General features: G+C 39.4%; 1 protein-coding gene across 4 annotated transcripts in view; it reads right to left on the bottom strand.

The window, feature by feature from the left end:
- TMTC3 (transmembrane O-mannosyltransferase targeting cadherins 3) overlaps positions 1 to 18,651 on the bottom strand; it is a 67,866-nt gene that overhangs the window by 44,890 nt on the left and 4,325 nt on the right. For 3 of the 4 annotated variants that reach the window (XM_047867493.1, XM_047867495.1, XM_047867494.1), the window contains exon 2: positions 12,720 to 12,936. In XM_047867493.1, the coding sequence (XP_047723449.1) occupies positions 12,720 to 12,908 (189 nt within the window). In that variant the 5' untranslated portion in view covers positions 12,909 to 12,936. Of the gene's footprint in view, positions 1 to 12,719; positions 12,937 to 18,402; positions 18,650 to 18,651 lie in introns of those variants that run through there. The other variant, XM_047867496.1, reaches the window with a different exon arrangement.

Below are 18,651 nucleotides of genomic sequence, written 5' to 3'. Positions count from 1 at the left end.
ACAATCAGACAACAAAAGGAAATCAAAGACATCAAAATTGGCAAAGATGAAGTCAAGCTTTCACTTTTTGCAGATGACAGGGTATTATACATGGAAAATCCGAAAGACTCCACCAAAAGTCTGCTAGAACTGATACATGAATTTAGCAAAGTTGCAGGATACAAAATCAATGTACAGAAATCAGTTGCATTCTTATACACTAACAATGAAGCAACAGAAAGACAAATAAAGAAACTGATCCCATTCACAATTGCACCAAGAAGCATAAAATACCTAGGAATTAATCTAACCAAAGATGTACATAATTTGTATGCTTAAAACTATAGAAAGCTTATGAAGGAAATTGAAGAAGATATAAAGAAATGGAAAAACATTCCGTGCTCATGGATTGGAAGAATAAATATTGCCAAAATGTCAATACTACCCAAAGCTATCTACACATTCAATGCAATCCCAATCAAAATTGCACCAGCATTCTTCTCAAAGCTAGAACAAACAATCCTAAAATTCTTATGGAACCACAAAAGGCCCCGAATAGCCAAAGTAATTTTGAAGAAGACCAAAGGAGGAGGCATCACAATCCCAGAATTTAGCCTCTACTACAAAGCTGTAATCATCAAGACAGCATGGTATTGGCACAAAAACAGACGCAAAGACCAATGGAATAGAATAGAAACCCCAGAACTAGACCCACAAACGTATGGCCAACTCATCTTTGACAAAGCAGGAAAGAACATCCAATGGAAAAAAGACAGTCTCTTTAACAAATTGTGCTGGGAGAACTGGACAGCAACATACAGAAGGATGAAACTAGACCACCTTCTCACACCATTCACAAAAATAAACTCAAAATGGATAAAGGACCTGAATGTGAGACAGGAAACCATCAAAACCCTAGAGGAGAAAGCAGGAAAAGACCTCTCTGACCTCAGCCGTAGCAATTTCTTACTTGACACATCTCCAAAGGCAAGGGAATTAAAAGCAAAAATGAACTACTGGGACCTCCTGAAGATAAAAAGCTTCTGCACAGCAAAGGAAACAACCAACAAAACTAAAAGGCAACCAACGGAATGGGAAAAGATATTTGCAAATGACATATCGGACAAAGGGCTAGTATCCAAAATCTATAAAGAGCTCACCAAACTCCACACCTGAGAAACAAATAACCCAGTGAAGAAATGGGCAGAAAACATGAATAGACACTTCTCTAAAGAAGACATCCAGATGGCCAACAGGCACATGAAAAGATGCTCAACGTCGCTCTTCATCAGGGAAATACAAATCAAAACCACACTCAGATACCACCTCACGCCAGTCAGAGTGGCCAAAATGAACAAATCAGGAGACTATAGATGCTGGAGAGGATGTGGAGAAACAAGAACCCTCTTGCACTGTTGGTGGGAATGCAAATTGGTGCAGCCACTCTGGAAAACAATGTGGACGTTCCTCAAAAAATTAAAAATAGACCTACCCTATGACCCAGCAGTAGCACTGCTAGAAATTTACCCAAGGGATACAGGAGTACTGATGCATAGGGGCACTTGTACCCCAGTGTTTATAGCAGCACTCTCAACAATAGCCAAATTATGGAAAGAGCCTAAATGTCCATCAACTGATGAATGGATAAAGAAATTGTGGTTTATATACACAATGGAGTACTACATGGCAATGAGAAAGAATGAACTATGGCCCTTTGTAGCAACGTGGATGGAACTGGAGAGTGTGATGCTAAGTGAAATAAGCCATACAGAGAAAGACAGATACCTTATGTTTTCACTCTTATGTGGATCCTGAGAAACTTAACAGAAACCCATGGGGGAGGGGAAGGGAAAAAAAAAAGTGGTTAGAGTGGGAGAGAGCCAAAGCATAAGAGACTCCTAAGGAGTTGCGGCAAGATGGCGGCTTAGGAGGACGCTGGGCTCACCGCACGTCCTGCTGATCACTTAGATTCCATCTACACCTGCCTAAATAACCCAGAAAACCGCCAGAGGATTAGCAGAACAGAGTCGCCGGAGCCAAACGCAGACGAGAGGCCCACGGAAGAGGGTAGGAAGGGCGGCGAGGCGGTGCGCGCTCCACGGACTGGCGGGAGGGAGCCGGGGCGGAGGGGCGGCTCGCCGGCCAAGCAGAGCCCCCGAGTCTGGCTTGCAAAAGCGGAGGGGCCGGGCGGACTGTGTTCCGACAGCAAGCGCGACTTAGCGTCTGGGAGGTCAGAAATTAACAGCTCTGCTCGGAAAGCGGGAAGGCTGGAGGACAAAGGGAGGGAGAGCTGCTGAGCCCCCTGACAACAGAGCTCAGTTTGGTGGGGAACAAAGGCGCTCGCCAGCGCCATTTCCCCCGCCCATCCCCCAGCCGAAATCCCAAAGGGAACCGGTTCCTGCCAGGGAACTTGCTCGCTCCGCGCAAACACCCAACTCTGTGCTTCTGCGGAGCCAAACCTCCGGCAGCGGATCTGACTCCCTCCCGCTGCCACAGGGCCCCTCCTGAAGTGGATCACCTAAGGAGAAGCGATCTAAGCCTGCCCCTCCTGCCCCCGAGCACCTTGCCTACCCACCCCAGCTAATACGCCAGATCCCCAGCATCACAAGCCTGGCAGGGTGCAAGTAGCCCAGACGAGCCACACCACCCCACAGTGAATCCCGCCCCTAGGAGAGGGGAAGAGAAGGCACACACCAGTCTGACTGTGGCCCCAGCGGTGGACTGGGGGCAGACATCAGGTCTGACTGCGGCCCCGCCCACCAACTCCAGGTATACACCACAGCACAGGGGAAGTGCCCTGCAGGTCCTCACCACGCCAGGGACTATCCAAAATGACCAAGCGGAAGAACTCCCCTCAGAAGAATCTCCAGGAAATAACAACAGCTAATGAGCTGATCAAAAAGGATTTAAATAATATAACAGAAAGTGAATTTAGAATAATAGTCATAAAATTAATCGCTGGGCTTGAAAACAGTATACAGGACAGCAGAGAATCTCTTGCTACAGAGATCAAGGGACTAAGGAACAGTCACGAGGAGCTGAAAAACGCTTTAAACGAAATGCATACCAGAATGGAAACCACCACAGCTCGGCTTGAAGAGGCAGAGGAGAGAATAGGTGAACTAGAAGATAAAGTTATGGAAAAAGAGGAAGCTGAGAAAAAGAGAGATAAAAAAATCCAGGAGTATGAGGGGAAAATTAGAGAATTAAGTGATACACTAAAAAGAAATAATATACGCATAATTGGTATCCCAGAGGAGGAAGAGAGAGGGAAAGGTGCTGAAGGGGTACTTGAAGAAATCATAGCTGAGAACTTCCCTGAACTGGGGAAGGAAAAAGGCATTGAAATCCAAGAGGCACAGAGAACTCCCTTCAGACGTAACTTGAATCGATCTTCTGCACGACATATCATAGTGAAACTGGCAAAATACAAGGATAAAGAGAAAATTCTGAAAGCAGCAAGGGGTAAACGTGCCCTCACATATAAAGGGAGACCTATAAGACTCGTGACTGATCTCTCTTTTGAAACTTGGCAGGCCAGAAAGAATTGGCAAGAGATTTTCAGGGTGCTAGACAGAAAAAATATGCAGCCAAGAATCCTTTATCCAGCAAGTCTGTCATTTAGAATAGAAGGAGAGATAAAGGTCTTCCCAAACAAACAAAAACTGAAGGAATTTGTCACCACTAAACCAGCCCTACAAGAGATCCTAAGGGGGACCCTGTGAGACAAAGTCCCAGAGACATCACTATAAGCATAAAACATACAGACATCACAATGACTCTAAACCCGTATCTTTCTATAATAACACTGAATGTAAATGGATTAAATGCGCCAACCAAAAGACATAGGGTATCAGAATGGATAAAAAAACAAGACCCATCTATTTGCTGTCTACAAGAGACTCATTTTAGACCTGAGGACACCTTTAGATTGAGAGTGAGGGGATGGAGAACTATTTATCATGCGACTGGAAGCCAAAAGAAAGCTGGAGTAGCCATACTTATATCAGACAAACTAGACTTTAAATTAAAGGCTGTAACAAGAGATGAAGAAGGGCATTATATAATAGTTACAGGGTCTATCCATCAGGAAGAGCTAACAATTATCAATGTCTATGCACCGAATACCGGAGCCCCCAAATATATAAAACAATTACTCATAAACATAAGCAACCTTATTGATAAGAATGTGGTAATTGCAGGGGACTTTAATACACCACTTACAGAAATGGATAGATCAACTAGACACACGGTCAATAAAGAAACAAGGGCCCTGAATGAGACATTGGATGAGATGGACTTGACAGATATATTTAGAACTCTGCATCCCAAAGCAACAGAATATACTTTCTTCTCGAGTGCACATGGAACATTCTCCAAGATAGATCATATACTGGGTCACAAAACAGCCCTTCATAAGTTTACAAGAATTGAAATTATACCATGCTTACTTTCAGACCACAATGCCATGAAGCTTGAAATCAACCACAGGAAAAAGTCTGGAAAACCTCCAAAAGCATGGAGGTTAAAGAACACCCTACTAACGAATGAGTGGGTCAACCAGGCAATTAGAGAAGAAATTAAAAAATATATGGAAACAAACGAAAATGAAAATACAACAATCCAAACGCTTTGGGACGCAGCAAAGGCAGTCCTGAGAGGAAAATACATTGCAATCCAGGCCTATCTCAAGAAACAAGAAAAATCCCAAATACAAAATCTAACAGCACACCTAAAGGAACTAGAAGCAGAACAGCAAAGGCAGCCTAAGCCCAGCAGAAGAAGGGAAATAATAAAGATCAGAGCAGAAATAAACAATATAGAAACTAAAAAAACTGTAGAGCAGATCAACGAAACCAAGAGTTGGTTTTTTGAAAAAATAAACAAAATTGACAAACCTCTAGCCAGGCTTCTCAAAAAGAAAAGGGAGATGACCCAAATAGATAAAATCATGAATGAAAATGGAATTATTACAACCAATCCCTCAGAGATACAAACAATTATCAGGGAATACTATGAAAACTTATATGCCAACAAATTGGACAACCTGGAAGAAATGGACGAATTCCTGAACACCCACACGCTTCCAAAACTCAATCAGGAGGAAATAGAAAGCTTGAACAGACCCATAACCAGCGAAGAAATTGAATCGGTTATCAAAAATCTCCCAACAAATAAGAGTCCAGAACCAGATGGCTTCCCAGGGGAGTTCTACCAGACGTTTAAAGCAGAGATAATACCTATCCTTCTCAAGCTATTCCAAGAAATAGAAAGGGAAGGAAAACTTCCAGACTCATTCTATGAAGCCAGTATTACTTTGATTCCTAAACCAGACAGAGACCCAGTAAAAAAAGAGAACTACAGGCCAATATCCCTGATGAATATGGATGCAAAAATTCTCAATAAGATACTAGCAAATCGAATTCAACGGCATATAAAAAGAATTATTCACCATGATCAAGTGGGATTCATTCCTGGGATGCAGGGCTGGTTCAACATTCGCAAATCAATCAACGTGATACATCACATTAACAAAAAAAGAGAGAAGAACCATATGATCCTGTCAATCGATGCAGAAAAGGCCTTCGACAAAATCCAGCACCCTTTCTTAATAAAAACCCTTGAGAAAGTCGGGATAGAAGGAACATACTTAAAGATCATAAAAGCCATTTATGAAAAGCCCACAGCTAACATCATCCTCAACGGGGAAAAACTGAAAGCTTTTTCCCTGAGATCAGGAACACGACAAGGATGCCCACTCTCACCGCTGCTGTTTAACATAGTGCTGGAAGTTCTAGCATCAGCAATCAGACAACAAAAGGAAATCAAAGGCATCAAAATTGGCAAAGATGAAGTCAAGCTTTCGCTTTTTGCAGATGACATGATATTATACATGGAAAATCCGATAGACTCCACCAAAAGTCTGCTAGAACTGATACAGGAATTCAGCAAAGTTGCAGGCTACAAAATCAATGTACAGAAATCAGTTGCATTCTTATACACTAACAATGAAGCAACAGAAAGACAAATAAAGAAACTGATCCCATTCACAATTGCACCAAGAAGCATAAAATACCTAGGAATAAATCTAACCAAAGATGTAAAGGATCTGTATGCTGAAAACTATAGAAAGCTTCTGAAGGAAATTGAAGAAGATTTAAAGAAATGGAAAGACATTCCCTGCTCATGGATTGGAAAAATAAATATTGTCAAAATGTCAATACTACCCAAAGCTATCTACACATTCAATGCAATCCCAATCAAAATTGCACCAGCATTCTTCTCGAAACTAGAACAAGCAATCCTAAAATTCATATGGAATCACAAAAGGCCCCGAATAGCCAAAGGAATTTTGAAGAAGAAGACCAAAGCAGGAGGCATCACAATCCCAGACTTTAGCCTCTACTACAAAGCTGTCATCATCAAGACAGCATGGTATTGGCACCAAAACAGACACATAGACCAATGGAATAGAATAGAAACCCCAGAACTAGACCCACAAACGTATGGCCAACTCATCTTTGACAAAGCAGGAAAGAACATCCAATGGAAAAAAGACAGCCTCTTTAACAAATGGTGCTGGGAGAACTGGACAGCAACATGCAGAAGGTTGAAACTAGACCACTTTCTCACACCATTCACAAAAATAAACTCAAAATGGATAAAGGACCTAAATGTGAGACAGGAAACCATCAAAACCTTAGAGGAGAAAGCAGGAAAAGACCTCTCTGACCTCAGCCGTAGCAATCTCTTACTCGACACATCCCCAAAGGCAAGGGAATTAAAAGCAAAAGTGAATTACTGGGACCTTATGAAGATAAAAAGCTTCTGCACAGCAAAGGAAACAACCAACAAAACTAAAAGGCAACCAACGGAATGGGAAAAGATATTTGCAAATGACATATCGGACAAAGGGCTAGTATCCAAAATCTATAAAGAGCTCACCAAACTCCACACCCGAAAAACAAATAACCCAGTGAAGAAATGGGCAGAAAACATGAATAGACACTTCTCTAAAGAAGACATCCGGATGGCCAACAGACACATGAAAAGATGTTCAGCGTCGCTCCTTATCAGGGAAATACAAATCAAAACCACACTCAGGTATCACCTCACGCCAGTCAGAGTGGCCAAAATGAACAAATCAGGAGACTATAGATGCTGGAGAGGATGTGGAGAAACGGGAACCCTCTTGCACTGTTGGTGGGAATGCAAATTGGTGCAGCCGCTCTGGAAAACAGTGTGGAGCTTCCTCAAAAAATTAAAAATAGATCTACCCTATGACCCAGCAATAGCACTGCTAGGAATTTATCCAAGGGATGCAGGAGCACTGATGCATAGGGCCACTTGTACCCCAATGTTCATAGCAGCACTCTCAACAATAGCCAAATTATGGAAAGAGCCTAAATGTCCATCAACTGATGAATGGATAAAGAAATTGTGGTTTATATACACAATGGAATATTACATGGCAATGAGAAAAAATGAAATATGGCCTTTTGTAGCAACGTGGATGGAACTGGAAAGTGTGATGCTAAGTGAAATAAGCCATACAGAGAAAGACAGATACCATATGGTCTCACTCTTATGTGGATCCTGAGAAACTTAACAGGAACCCATGGGGGAGGGGAAGGAAAAAAAAAAAAAAAAAAGAGGTTAGAATGGGAGAGAGCCAAAGCATAAGAGACTGTTAAAAACTGAGAACAAACTGAGGGTTGATGGGGGGTGGGAGGGAGGAGAGGGTGGGTGATGGGTATTGAGGAGGGCACCTTTTGGGATGAGCACTGGGTGTTGTATGGAAACCAATTTGTCAATAAATTTCAGAAAAAAAAAAAAAAAAAAAAAATCTGAGAACAAGCTGAGGGTTGATGGGGGGTGGGAGGGAGGGGGGGGTGGGAGGGAATTGGTTATTGAGGAGGGCACCTTTTGGGATGAGCACTGGGTGTTGTACGCAAACCAATTTGACAATAAATTTCATATATTGAAAAATAAATAAATAAATAAATTAATAAATAAATAAAAATTTTATGTAAGGGTATTCAAATTCAGCTTCTTTGCTCTCTTACCTCTTACCATATCTTGCTGGGACCCTGGTATTATACTTGTAAGCTTTTCATCCCTACCAGGGAATGTTAGGAACCACAAGGAACAAATATTTCTCTTTTGAAAATAGGAACATTTTAGTATCTCTATACTGACTACACACACCATGAGTGTTGTCTACTTAGAATGTTCTTTGCTGCTTAATTTCTGTACATCATTGGCTTTAGCTCAGGCAGACAAAATTATTTTTAAGGCACTATACTGAACTGACATGATTTGTATCCAAAAGCAAAAAAAAGGTTCTAGAAACCTTTTGAGAGCCTAAAATGTTACCATAGTTCCAATGGGACATATTTGCCAGCTGAATGGATGAAGTCTGAAAATGCAGGGGGAATAGGTTATTTTTAATTGCAATATACATGATTTTTTTTGTTAGGTCTATTAGAGAGCCATAGGTAATGGCCAATTAAAAAATTAATTATTAACATAACTAATTATAGTAAATCTTGGATTGTAAAAGTAACTCATTCTGTAAGTGTTCCACAAAACAAGGAAATAATTCTAATAAATTTTAACTTGATAAATGAGTAATGTCTTACAATAGTAGTATGTGAAACAAAGTCACATGATCACAACTGAGCCAATGGCTCTCTCTCTCTCTCTCTCTCTCTCTGTCTCTGTCTCTGTCTCTCTGGCTGTGGAATTGTGGGTGACCATCTCCCATGGTCACATGCTTGATCTCAGGCTGTGGCAGAAATCGGTGGTTTCAGAACTCTGGAGGGTGCCCACAACTGGCACTAGTGTCTTGTTTGTCACTTCAAACCACCTATGTACGTACTTCACTTTTCCACACAAGAGTAAGCTAAGGAATGCTTTGTTTCATTTTAGGTCAGACTGCCTTCAGATATAGACTCTTTCCTCTGCTGTCTTACTGTCAGTTTCATTAAATATGACAAGAATTTATTAATACTGTATTGTAGTATCTCTGAAAGCGTATATGACGGCCCCCATGCAGAAAAAGGTTGAAAAGAAAGGCAGTGAGAAGGAGATGATCATGGTGGATGTTAAGAAGGAAATCATTGAGCAGTACAAACAAGGCATGCAAGTGGCCGAAATTGCAAGATTTAATGGGAAGTCTACATCTGCATCTCATCTGGAGAGGAGGAGAAAAAGGTAGAGGAATCCCTCACTTCAAATGAGATTAGGGAGATGTGTAAAATGTGGAAACGGTGCAAAATTTTATAGAAATGCACCACCCAAATAAGGCTGTGGCAGTGTGAGTGATGAATCTATTTAATGGCAATGCAATGTCACATTTCCACGAAATCCTCAAGAGGAGGCAAAAGCAAGTGCCAGTGGATAGGTTCTTTGTTTAAGTTGCATAAAAAGAGAAAGATTCCATGGAGTCTATAGATAGCAGTGATTCCGTTAGTGATGGTGAAAGTTGTCCTACACAATAACCCTCTTCTCTCTTGTCTCCCTCACACCAGCCACTAAAGTTTTCAAAGGTAAGTGCAGATTAATTTTTCTTTATATTTTGTATTTTCTTAATTTTATATTATATTGCAGTGTGGTAATGGAATAAGCTTAGGAATTCCCTGAGCCTGCACTGATGGGTTAACAAGACATAAAGAATTAAAAAGCCATAGGATACTCACACCCAAATTTGGGTAAACAAGATTAGGTAAATAAGTATAGAGAGGGTGGGCCAATGCCCCAATACAAAAGTATATGAGGTAAATAAGATTAGGTATTCAGGGAAGATACCACCCGCCCCCCCCCAACCCCCCCCCCCCCAACTCCCCAACTTACTATTATAGCAGAAAGCTGCTTTTGCAGAAGGACCAAATTAGGTAAACAGGTAAATAGGGCTATAGACCACTACAGGGAAAAGCTGCCCAGAGCAGAGCTAGTTAACAAAAGAAAGGTTCCTAGTTGACTCTGAGGTTACATGTTCCACCTTTCTTGTCCCCAGACAAGTTTAGGTAAACAGGTGGTGCCTGCGGTCTGCTGTAAACAACCTTCCTCTGGGCACCAGGATTTTTTGTTTTGTATTAACCCAAACCCCTAACCCCGCATATCTTCAAGATCCCCTTTCCCATGAGTCCATGAGTTAATGTTTACAGTTTCATTGTCTCTTTCTGCACGTTCATCACCATGTTTGTAAGCCTTCTGATCCTAATAAGAAAGGAGCAAGGACCCTTAATCAGGGGCTCTTGTCTTCTCCTGGACATTAGCCATCTTTCGCATTTTAAATTTTTTTTTTTTTTTTTTCAACGTTTATTTATTTTTGGGACAGAGAGAGACAGAGCATGAACGGGGGAAGGGCAGAGAGAGAGGGAGACACAGAATCGGAAACAGACTCCAGGCTCCAAGCCATCAGCCCAGAGCCTGACGCGGGGCTTGAACTCACGGACCGCGAGAACGTGACCTGGCTGAAGTCGGACGCTTAACCGACTGCGCCACCCAGGCGCCCCTTTTTTTTTTTTTTTTTTTAAATTCTTTTTTTTTTTCAACGTTTATTTACATCTTTCGCATTTTAATCCTGCATCCCGCTTTCTTGCTAGACAAGAAAGAACTCTAGGCCCAGAGTCTATGACTTTACAGTATTGTGATCATTTTTATATGAATATTTTTGGGTTCTGGAACAAATCATCTGAGTTTCCATTATTTCTTATGGGGAAATTTGCTTTGACATATAAGTGCTTTGGATTACAAGCATGTTTCCGGAACAAATTATGCTCACAAACCAGTATTTTCTGTATTTACACAATTCATTAGTAATCTGAGACTCTGCTATGACAAATAATCATTAGCATAGCAGATAACAGGTTTACTCTGTGAAAGTACAGTAAAACAGTTATATTACAAACAAAATAATATAGATCATTATTAAATTCAGGTGTATTAAAAGAAAATTTAATTACTCATATTATTAGGTGGCAATAGAAACATAGGCATGAATATAATGAGTGAATTAGCTGACAGTTCCCTGCTAATGTGAATCTCCATATAGCGGAGGCAATATCTAGTGCAATGGGATTATTTGCAAACGTTACCTTAAGATAGATATATTGTAGGCCAAATGCCAGAAGAGAGTGGCTCATTACAGCTCAGTGGTTCTCAACCATGGCTGCACCAGAGAATCACTTGGATAACTTAAGACACACCCAATCCTCTACCCCCCCTAAATCCTACAATAAAAAAGCGAACACACACAAAAAGAACAGGACAAAAATATTGATGGTTACATCCCATTCTGAGCTAACTGTAACTAAAAAGTTTGAGTAGAGCCTTGGTAACATTTTAAGTGCCCCAGGCAACTGTAATACGCAGCCAGATTTATAATACACCGAACCATTCAAAAACAGAGTATTACTATCTAAAGAATGGGTTTATAAAAGAGATGATCTAAACACTGAGAAGCCAAAAGGAGTCTAAAGATCCCTAATGTGCCAGTATTCATACAGTTCAGGAGAATGTTCTAAGCCCAAAATGTGTCTTTAAGCTCTATACTGGCACAAAAATCCTTATAAAGGTTTGGTGATCTGCAAACAGGCTTCTAGCCTATCAGTACTTATGGACATCAACCATTAGATCTTTGTGCTAATTCCAGGCTTGTCAAGAAAACATATAATACCTGAATACTATTCAGAACAATTTTTCCCTAGTGGCATGTTTCCCAACAGGAAAAGAAGATGCCCATCTGAAAACAGGAGGAAGCAACAATCTCCACCATATATGTTATTCTAATTTGTTCATTCATTTTGTCTGAGTCTATTATTATGAGTATTTTCTTAGTGTGCCCACTTATAGGTGCTTTGAACAAAATCAAATATTGTATTTGTAAAGCTGAGGAAATCATATTGACACGAAGGTATAACTTTCATGAGACCTTTAATCTAGCCAGCTAACCTTTCAGTTTAAAATCTCAATGCCATGATTAAAATCACAACAGATACTAGCTTAAGTTGTAGGAATGGGTTCTAAGGGTCTCTGGGGATAAAAGGTAGGGGTAGAAGGAAATAAACTAACTAGAAAATAATGTATCTTATTATAGAACCATATTTTTTCCTCATTATCAAATATGTATTTTTTCTAAAGGCTAGAATTAGGTGAGAACAGGAAGGTTTAAGAAAATAAAGTCTGCTTTTTAACAAGAAAAAATACTTATGTGCTGTGACTAAAGGAATGACAGACTTCACCCCCACCCTTGAGAAACTTCCATATTTAAAGCCTGCTTGGGATTCTCTCTCTCTGCCCTTCCTAAACTCATGATCACGTGAGTGCTCACATGCACTATCACTCTCAAAAAAAAAGTCTAATCTATTTATACTGAAGTCACATATTTTCAGATGGTTAAATATATCCAAAGTGGTCATCTCTTTGGCCTGAATCATGGAAAAAGAGAAAATTAGCAAGAAATAGATTTGTTTACACTTACTCATATACTAATGTTTGGTTTTCACACACATATATTATTTTTAAAAAGATTAAACCAAGGTATACAACTAAGGAAAGAACCATGTACTGCTTTAAAGACGATAACCACATCTTCAACTTCCTATCTAACATACAAATTTTTGGAAACAAATTCATAAATGCTATGATGTCAATGTTGATAAAGAATTATGAGTAATAAACTACTAGAATTATTTAAAATCTGAGATACATATAAGCAATAAATAACTACTTACCTCAGACATAGGGGTTCCCCAGAAGTCATTCTGAAATAAAGTTTTTAAAGGTGTAGATGGATGCAGGTCTTTATTATCCAGTATTGCTGAAACATCATCAAAAACAAAACCACAAAAGAGGCTGTTCCAATAGCAGGCAGTAACCACACCTACTATTAAGGTTACTTCTTTGAGGTTAATATCAGCCATCTTTTCCACAAGCACTTGTGGATAAAATCTAGGAGGGAAAAATCATGAAAATAAAATAAGCATCATTTTTTTCAAATAAGTAAAATTTTAGTAGAAGGGTAAGTAAAATAGCGAATGCTAATTCTCCTTGAGAGTATTTCAAAGCTCAGCTCAAATATCATCCACCTCTAAAAAGCATTAGCTGCCCACTCTCTTCAAATTTCTAACTTAAAATTAATTGCTGCTTCATGAATTTCATACCTCTACTACAATCACACCACTTAATCTCTGGATTTATATCTCTAGCTAACTAGATAGTGAATTCCTTATAAGTCGTCACAGGTCAGATTACTCAGGGAAACAGATATACATACAAAAAACTTAAAAAAAAAACTAGTATGGTGTACTCAAGGAGTAGTAAATAAATCTTAGTGGGAAGGACAGTAAATTTTTGTGGGAAAACAAGTATTTGAAAAAACATTGAACATGGATTTTCTGAAATGTATCTTGAAACTTCTATTTTAGTACTTAATATACTAGAAGATCAACTATTATCTAAATCAGGTGTCCAAACTTGCAGCCCACAGCCTTGGTTTGGTTAAAACCTTTTAAACATATCTGTCTTAAATGTCTCTATAGGAATTCTAAGCCTAAGCTAGCTGTATACTAGCCATTTAAGTATCGTCTCGTCTTTAACCCTGACTTGTTTGATTGATTTATGTTATCTGGCCCATATAAGCTTAAAACCCAGTTCTAAATAGTGTTTCTTTTTCTTTTTACCACAAATGGTTTTAATATAGGGAATGGGCTTCACACATGAAAATTCAAATTAAGTCATTGTTTTAGAGAGGATTCAGTGAGGGGTACCTGGGTGGCTCAGTCGGTTAGGCATCCAGCTCTTGATTTCAGCTCAAGTCACGTATCTCAGGGATGCAAAGGATGGAGCCCCGTGTTTGGCTCTGCACTGACAGCACAGAGCTTGCTTGCAATTCTCTCCCACCCCCTCTCACCCCTCTGCCCCTTCTCATTGGTGCTCTCTCAAAATAATTTTTTTTTTTTTTAAATAAAGGATTCAGTGAGAAAATGGTTTAGAGTAAAAGGCACTATAATAACTGGATGATACTGAAGAATCAGCCCTATAATTAAAATAAGGGTACTCTTGAAAAACAAGCTGATGATATACTTTTTTAGCTTGAGTAGTATCATTTTAGGCTCATCACTTGTGGAAGATAGAACTATGCCCCTCTCCCAAAATGTGCACATCCAAATCCCCTGATCCTGTGAATACGTTACCTTACATGGCAAAAGAGACTTTACAAGTTGTGATTACATGGAGGGTTTTGAGATGAAGAGATTATATCCTTAATTATCTGGTGGGCCAATTCAATGACACGAAACCTTACAAAAGGCAGGCAGAAGAGTCAGAAAAGCAGAGATGAGAGTGATGTGACAGCAGGCTAGGGCCATAAGGCAAGGAATGATGGCAGCCTCTAGAAGGTGGAAAGGCAAAAAAACCACTTTCTTCATTAGATTCTAAAGGGACCACAGCCCTATTGACATTTCAATTTTAGTCTAGTGAAACCCATTTTGCATGTCCATAGTTATAAAATAAATTTGTTGGGGCGCCTGTGTGGCTCAGTCCATTATGCGTCTGACTTCAGCTTAGGTCATAATCTCCCGGTTTATGAGTTTGAGCCCTGCATCGTACTCCGTGCTGACTGCTTGGAGCCTGCTTGGGATTCAGTGTCTCCCACTGACGCTCCCCTGCTCATGCTCTCTCTTCTCAAGAATAAACAAACAGTAAAAAAATAAATAAATAGAATTTTTGTTACTTTAAGCCAGCATGTTTGTGATAATTTGTTATAGCAGCAAGAAGAAACAATACATCACTCACAGAGCCAAAAGATCTAAGGCCTGATATACATCTGGCCTAGATGTAGAGAGGAAGAATACAGTAGGGAGGGCAGAGATTTAAAATCAGACGTAAGTTTATATAAAGATACACACACAAGCCTATTAAAGTGCCTTTAGAATTGGATAGGAAAACCTTAGAATATATTACACTTAAAGAAATGCAAAATCCAATGCTACCAATCACCAAAGGAAATTAGCTGCACCTTTTGAAGGATAGTTTTAACTAAAAGAAAAATTATCTAAGGGTTTATCTTGAGTCCACAAGTGATTTATCATCTCTAAAGAGTAAGACCTTATACCTTATTATCATAGAAAAAGCTGATAGCACTTGTTTAAAGATTGGAGACTGACCAGGCATTATTTGCCTCACTCATTCTCAACTACACACTAAAATGACAAAGTATTAAAAGAGAAAAGAGGGGCGCCTGGGTGGCGCAGTCGGTTAAGCATCCGACTTCAGCCAGGTCACGATCTCGCGGTCCGAGAGTTCGAGCCCCGCGTCAGGCTCTGGGCTGATGGCTCAGAGCCTGGAGCCTGTTTCCGATTCTGTGCCTCCTTCTCTCTCTGCCCCTCCCCCGTTCATGCTCTGTCTCTCTCTGTCGCAAAAATAAATAAACGTTGAAAAAAAAAATTGTAAAAGAGAAAAGAAAGGGCGGTATAAATTCCCAAGGATAAACACCACTGGAGAGGCAATCATAGCAAGTTTTGGAAGCTGGAAAAACAAAATTTATCAAGTGACCTAACAGAGCTCAGGAAAGTGAATCTAAAGCTTAAGGTGGAAAACTTAAAAAGTTTTTTGCATCCCTGCCAGCATCAATCTCAAAACTGGTGACAAGATCTCAAGAAATAGTTTGGAACATATGGATTTGTTAGAATTTAGACCCCTTTCCCATTGGGTACAGGCAAGTGACCTCTTCTATAGCAGGGGAGAAGATCAGAGACTTCCTCTCTGAAATAGGTGAAATACAAGGTGTCTGACACAGAAGACACAAGTCAGAAGGTAGCAAACTGAAAATGAGGGTTAACCAGAAGTCTGTCTATATACATTTTGAGACACTCCAGCTCTTTTTTACAAACTGGTATAGAATCTTATAAAATATTACAACTCTGGAAACAAACAAAAGGGACTCTAAAAGCTTCCACAAAGAAAACAGTTTCCATACCAAAGATTATGAATCCAAACAAATCTTTTTTTTTTTTCTTTCACTAATACTGGAAGCTAGATGCAGAAGAAAAAGGGAGTAATGCTTCAAGTTTCTGAGGGATAGTAATTTCCAACCTAAAATTCTATGTTAATAAACACAAATTACCCAACTAAGAAACTAGAATAAAAATATTTTAAGACATTCAAGGTCTTAAAAACATTACCTCTGTCTCCTCTTTTCAGGAAACTAATAGAAGATGTATACCAGTAAAATTAGGGAGTATACTAAGAAACAGAGAGAGGGAAATCAGGAGACAGGGGATCCAATGCAAGATAGCAACAAAAGAAATACCCAGAAGAAAACAAAAACGAAACAAAACAAAGCAAAAAAAGAAATACCCAGAATGACAACCATGCAAGCAAGTCAACTAACCACTTCATACTAGAATAGGTCAGAAGGTTCTTGAACAACACTCCCAAGAAGATATAAACAGAGCACCTAATGGGTGAGAACCATGTTACTCTTACAGTGTGTGTGTGTGTAATTGAAATTTAGGAAAACAAAACAACTCAGAACATCCACCATGGGATAGATGAAAATCAGGTCTTGTATATCGGTCAGAAACCTCTCTCCCATAAATAATGTCAGGTCCCTGACCTGGTGACACTTGGAGTTCTTACCCCAAACTGCTGTTAAACTATTTGGTTAAACATTCTCACCACAGGAAAAATTAAAATAAATAGAGGAAATAGGAGTAAATTAAACCCGTGGTTTTACTACTTCACAGGTATATTTGGGAATTAACATGTATTTGATTATTAGAGTACTTATAATGTTCAGAATAATCTTATACACTGTAGACTCTTGATATATTAGCTTCAAAAATAATTTAAAATGCAATTTTAGGGCGCCTGGGTGGCGCAGTCGGTTAAGCGTCCGACTTCAGCCAGGTCACGATCTCGCGGTCCGGGAGTTCGAGCCCCACGTCAGGCTCTGGGCTGATGGCTCGGAGCCTGGAGCCTGTTTCTGATTCTGTGTCTCCCTCTCTCTCTGCCCCTCCCCCGTTCATGCTCTGTCTCTCTCTGTCCCAAAAATAAATAAAAAAACGTTGAAAAAAAAATTAAAAAAAAAAATGCAATTTTATATGACACAATGATATGTAAAATATACATAATATTAAATTATTGGCCATGCAGTTTGTGGATTTAGGCTTTTTAGCTGAAAAGTATACTAATTTAGCCAAGTTTGCAAATATATTGGAATTTTTGTAAAGACTTGGGAGTTGCTATAGTTTTAAGTTTAATTTATTAGGTGTATACAAATTGTTTTAAGTATTGAGAAAATTTTGCTTTTTAAGTCAGGCGTCTTGAGTCCTTGAATAAAAATTAGGCTCAGTTGGTTAAGCATCCGACTTCGGCTCAGGTCATGATCTCACGGGTTCCTGAGTTTGAGCCTCCTATCTGGCTCTCTGCTCTCAGCACAGAGCCTGCTTCAAATTCTGTCTCCCCCCCTCTCTCTCTGCCCCTCCCATGCTCATGCTCTCTCTCAAAAATAAACATGAAAAAAATAATAAAAATATATTAAAATTATAAATGCAATTTTAAATTAAGGCAATTTAACCAAGTTTTAAATGTAGCTTATGCATTTAGTCCTTTCAATCTGAGTTATATAAAAAAGGGGGTGGGGGGCGTGTAAGTTTACAAACATAATAAGACTTTTAGGTTGAATTTAAAGGTTTACAAAACATAAGGTTATAAAATGTTACTTTAAAAAACTTGGACAGTTCCCAGGATTTCTAAATATAGTTAGGTAATTAAGAGTTATACAATCACATTAAGTTGCAAACAGTTCCATTCAGTAATTGACGTGCTCAATGCCAACATAATAATCAAAACCCTCAACTTGATTTAACTTTAGGGATTGTCTTTTTTTTTTTTTTTTTTTTTTTTAAATTTTTTTTTTTTTCAACGTTTATTTATTTTTGGGACAGAGAGAGACAGAGCTTGAACGGGGGAGGGGCAGAGAGAGAGGGAGACACAGAATCAGAAACAGGCTCCAGGCTCCGAGCCATCAGCCCAGAGCCCGATGCGGGGCTCGAACTCCCGGACCGCGAGATCGTGACCTGGCTGAAGTCGGACGCTTAACCGACTGCGCCACCCAGGCGCCCCTAACTTTAGGGATTGTCTTCTGCTCCAAGCTCAAGCTCACTGCAAATGAGAAGCCTTGTGACATGGAGAGGGGGTTCAATGCTTCTCTTTCTTTACCTAGAGATGATAGTACCTTACATGCTTGTTAAACATAAAGAAAGGAAAGCAAAAATGCTTACTTGACCATTATATCAAAGATGAGATTCTCATAGGTGTTTGTTACCATGTACCCCTTTTTCTAAAAATCCAGTAGTACAACTGTGGAAAAAATAAACCTACAGGAAAATTTTATATGAATTTGTGACTAACCTGGAAAGCAGAGTTCTCTCAGTTCAATAATTTCATGATCTTCTTCAATAAGAATAATCTATATGTTATGACAATTTTAAAGTGTATAAAACTTTGGCCTGCAAAGTTTATGAAGTATTTACTCTGACTCTTCCTAATCTTTCCAGTCTCATGTCAAGAGACAAGTGTCAGCTTGCTGCACACTGAGTCTTCTCTACTAGAACAGACAAAATGAAATATTTTATACACAGTGGATACTAAAGTTCTCAT

Source organism: Prionailurus viverrinus, chromosome B4, assembly GCF_022837055.1.
Source record: "Prionailurus viverrinus isolate Anna chromosome B4, UM_Priviv_1.0, whole genome shotgun sequence".
NCBI classification, from domain to species: Eukaryota; Metazoa; Chordata; class Mammalia; order Carnivora; family Felidae; genus Prionailurus; species Prionailurus viverrinus.
Note: the sequence above shows the minus strand (reverse complement) of the source record. Positions and strands in the feature narration are given on the sequence as shown.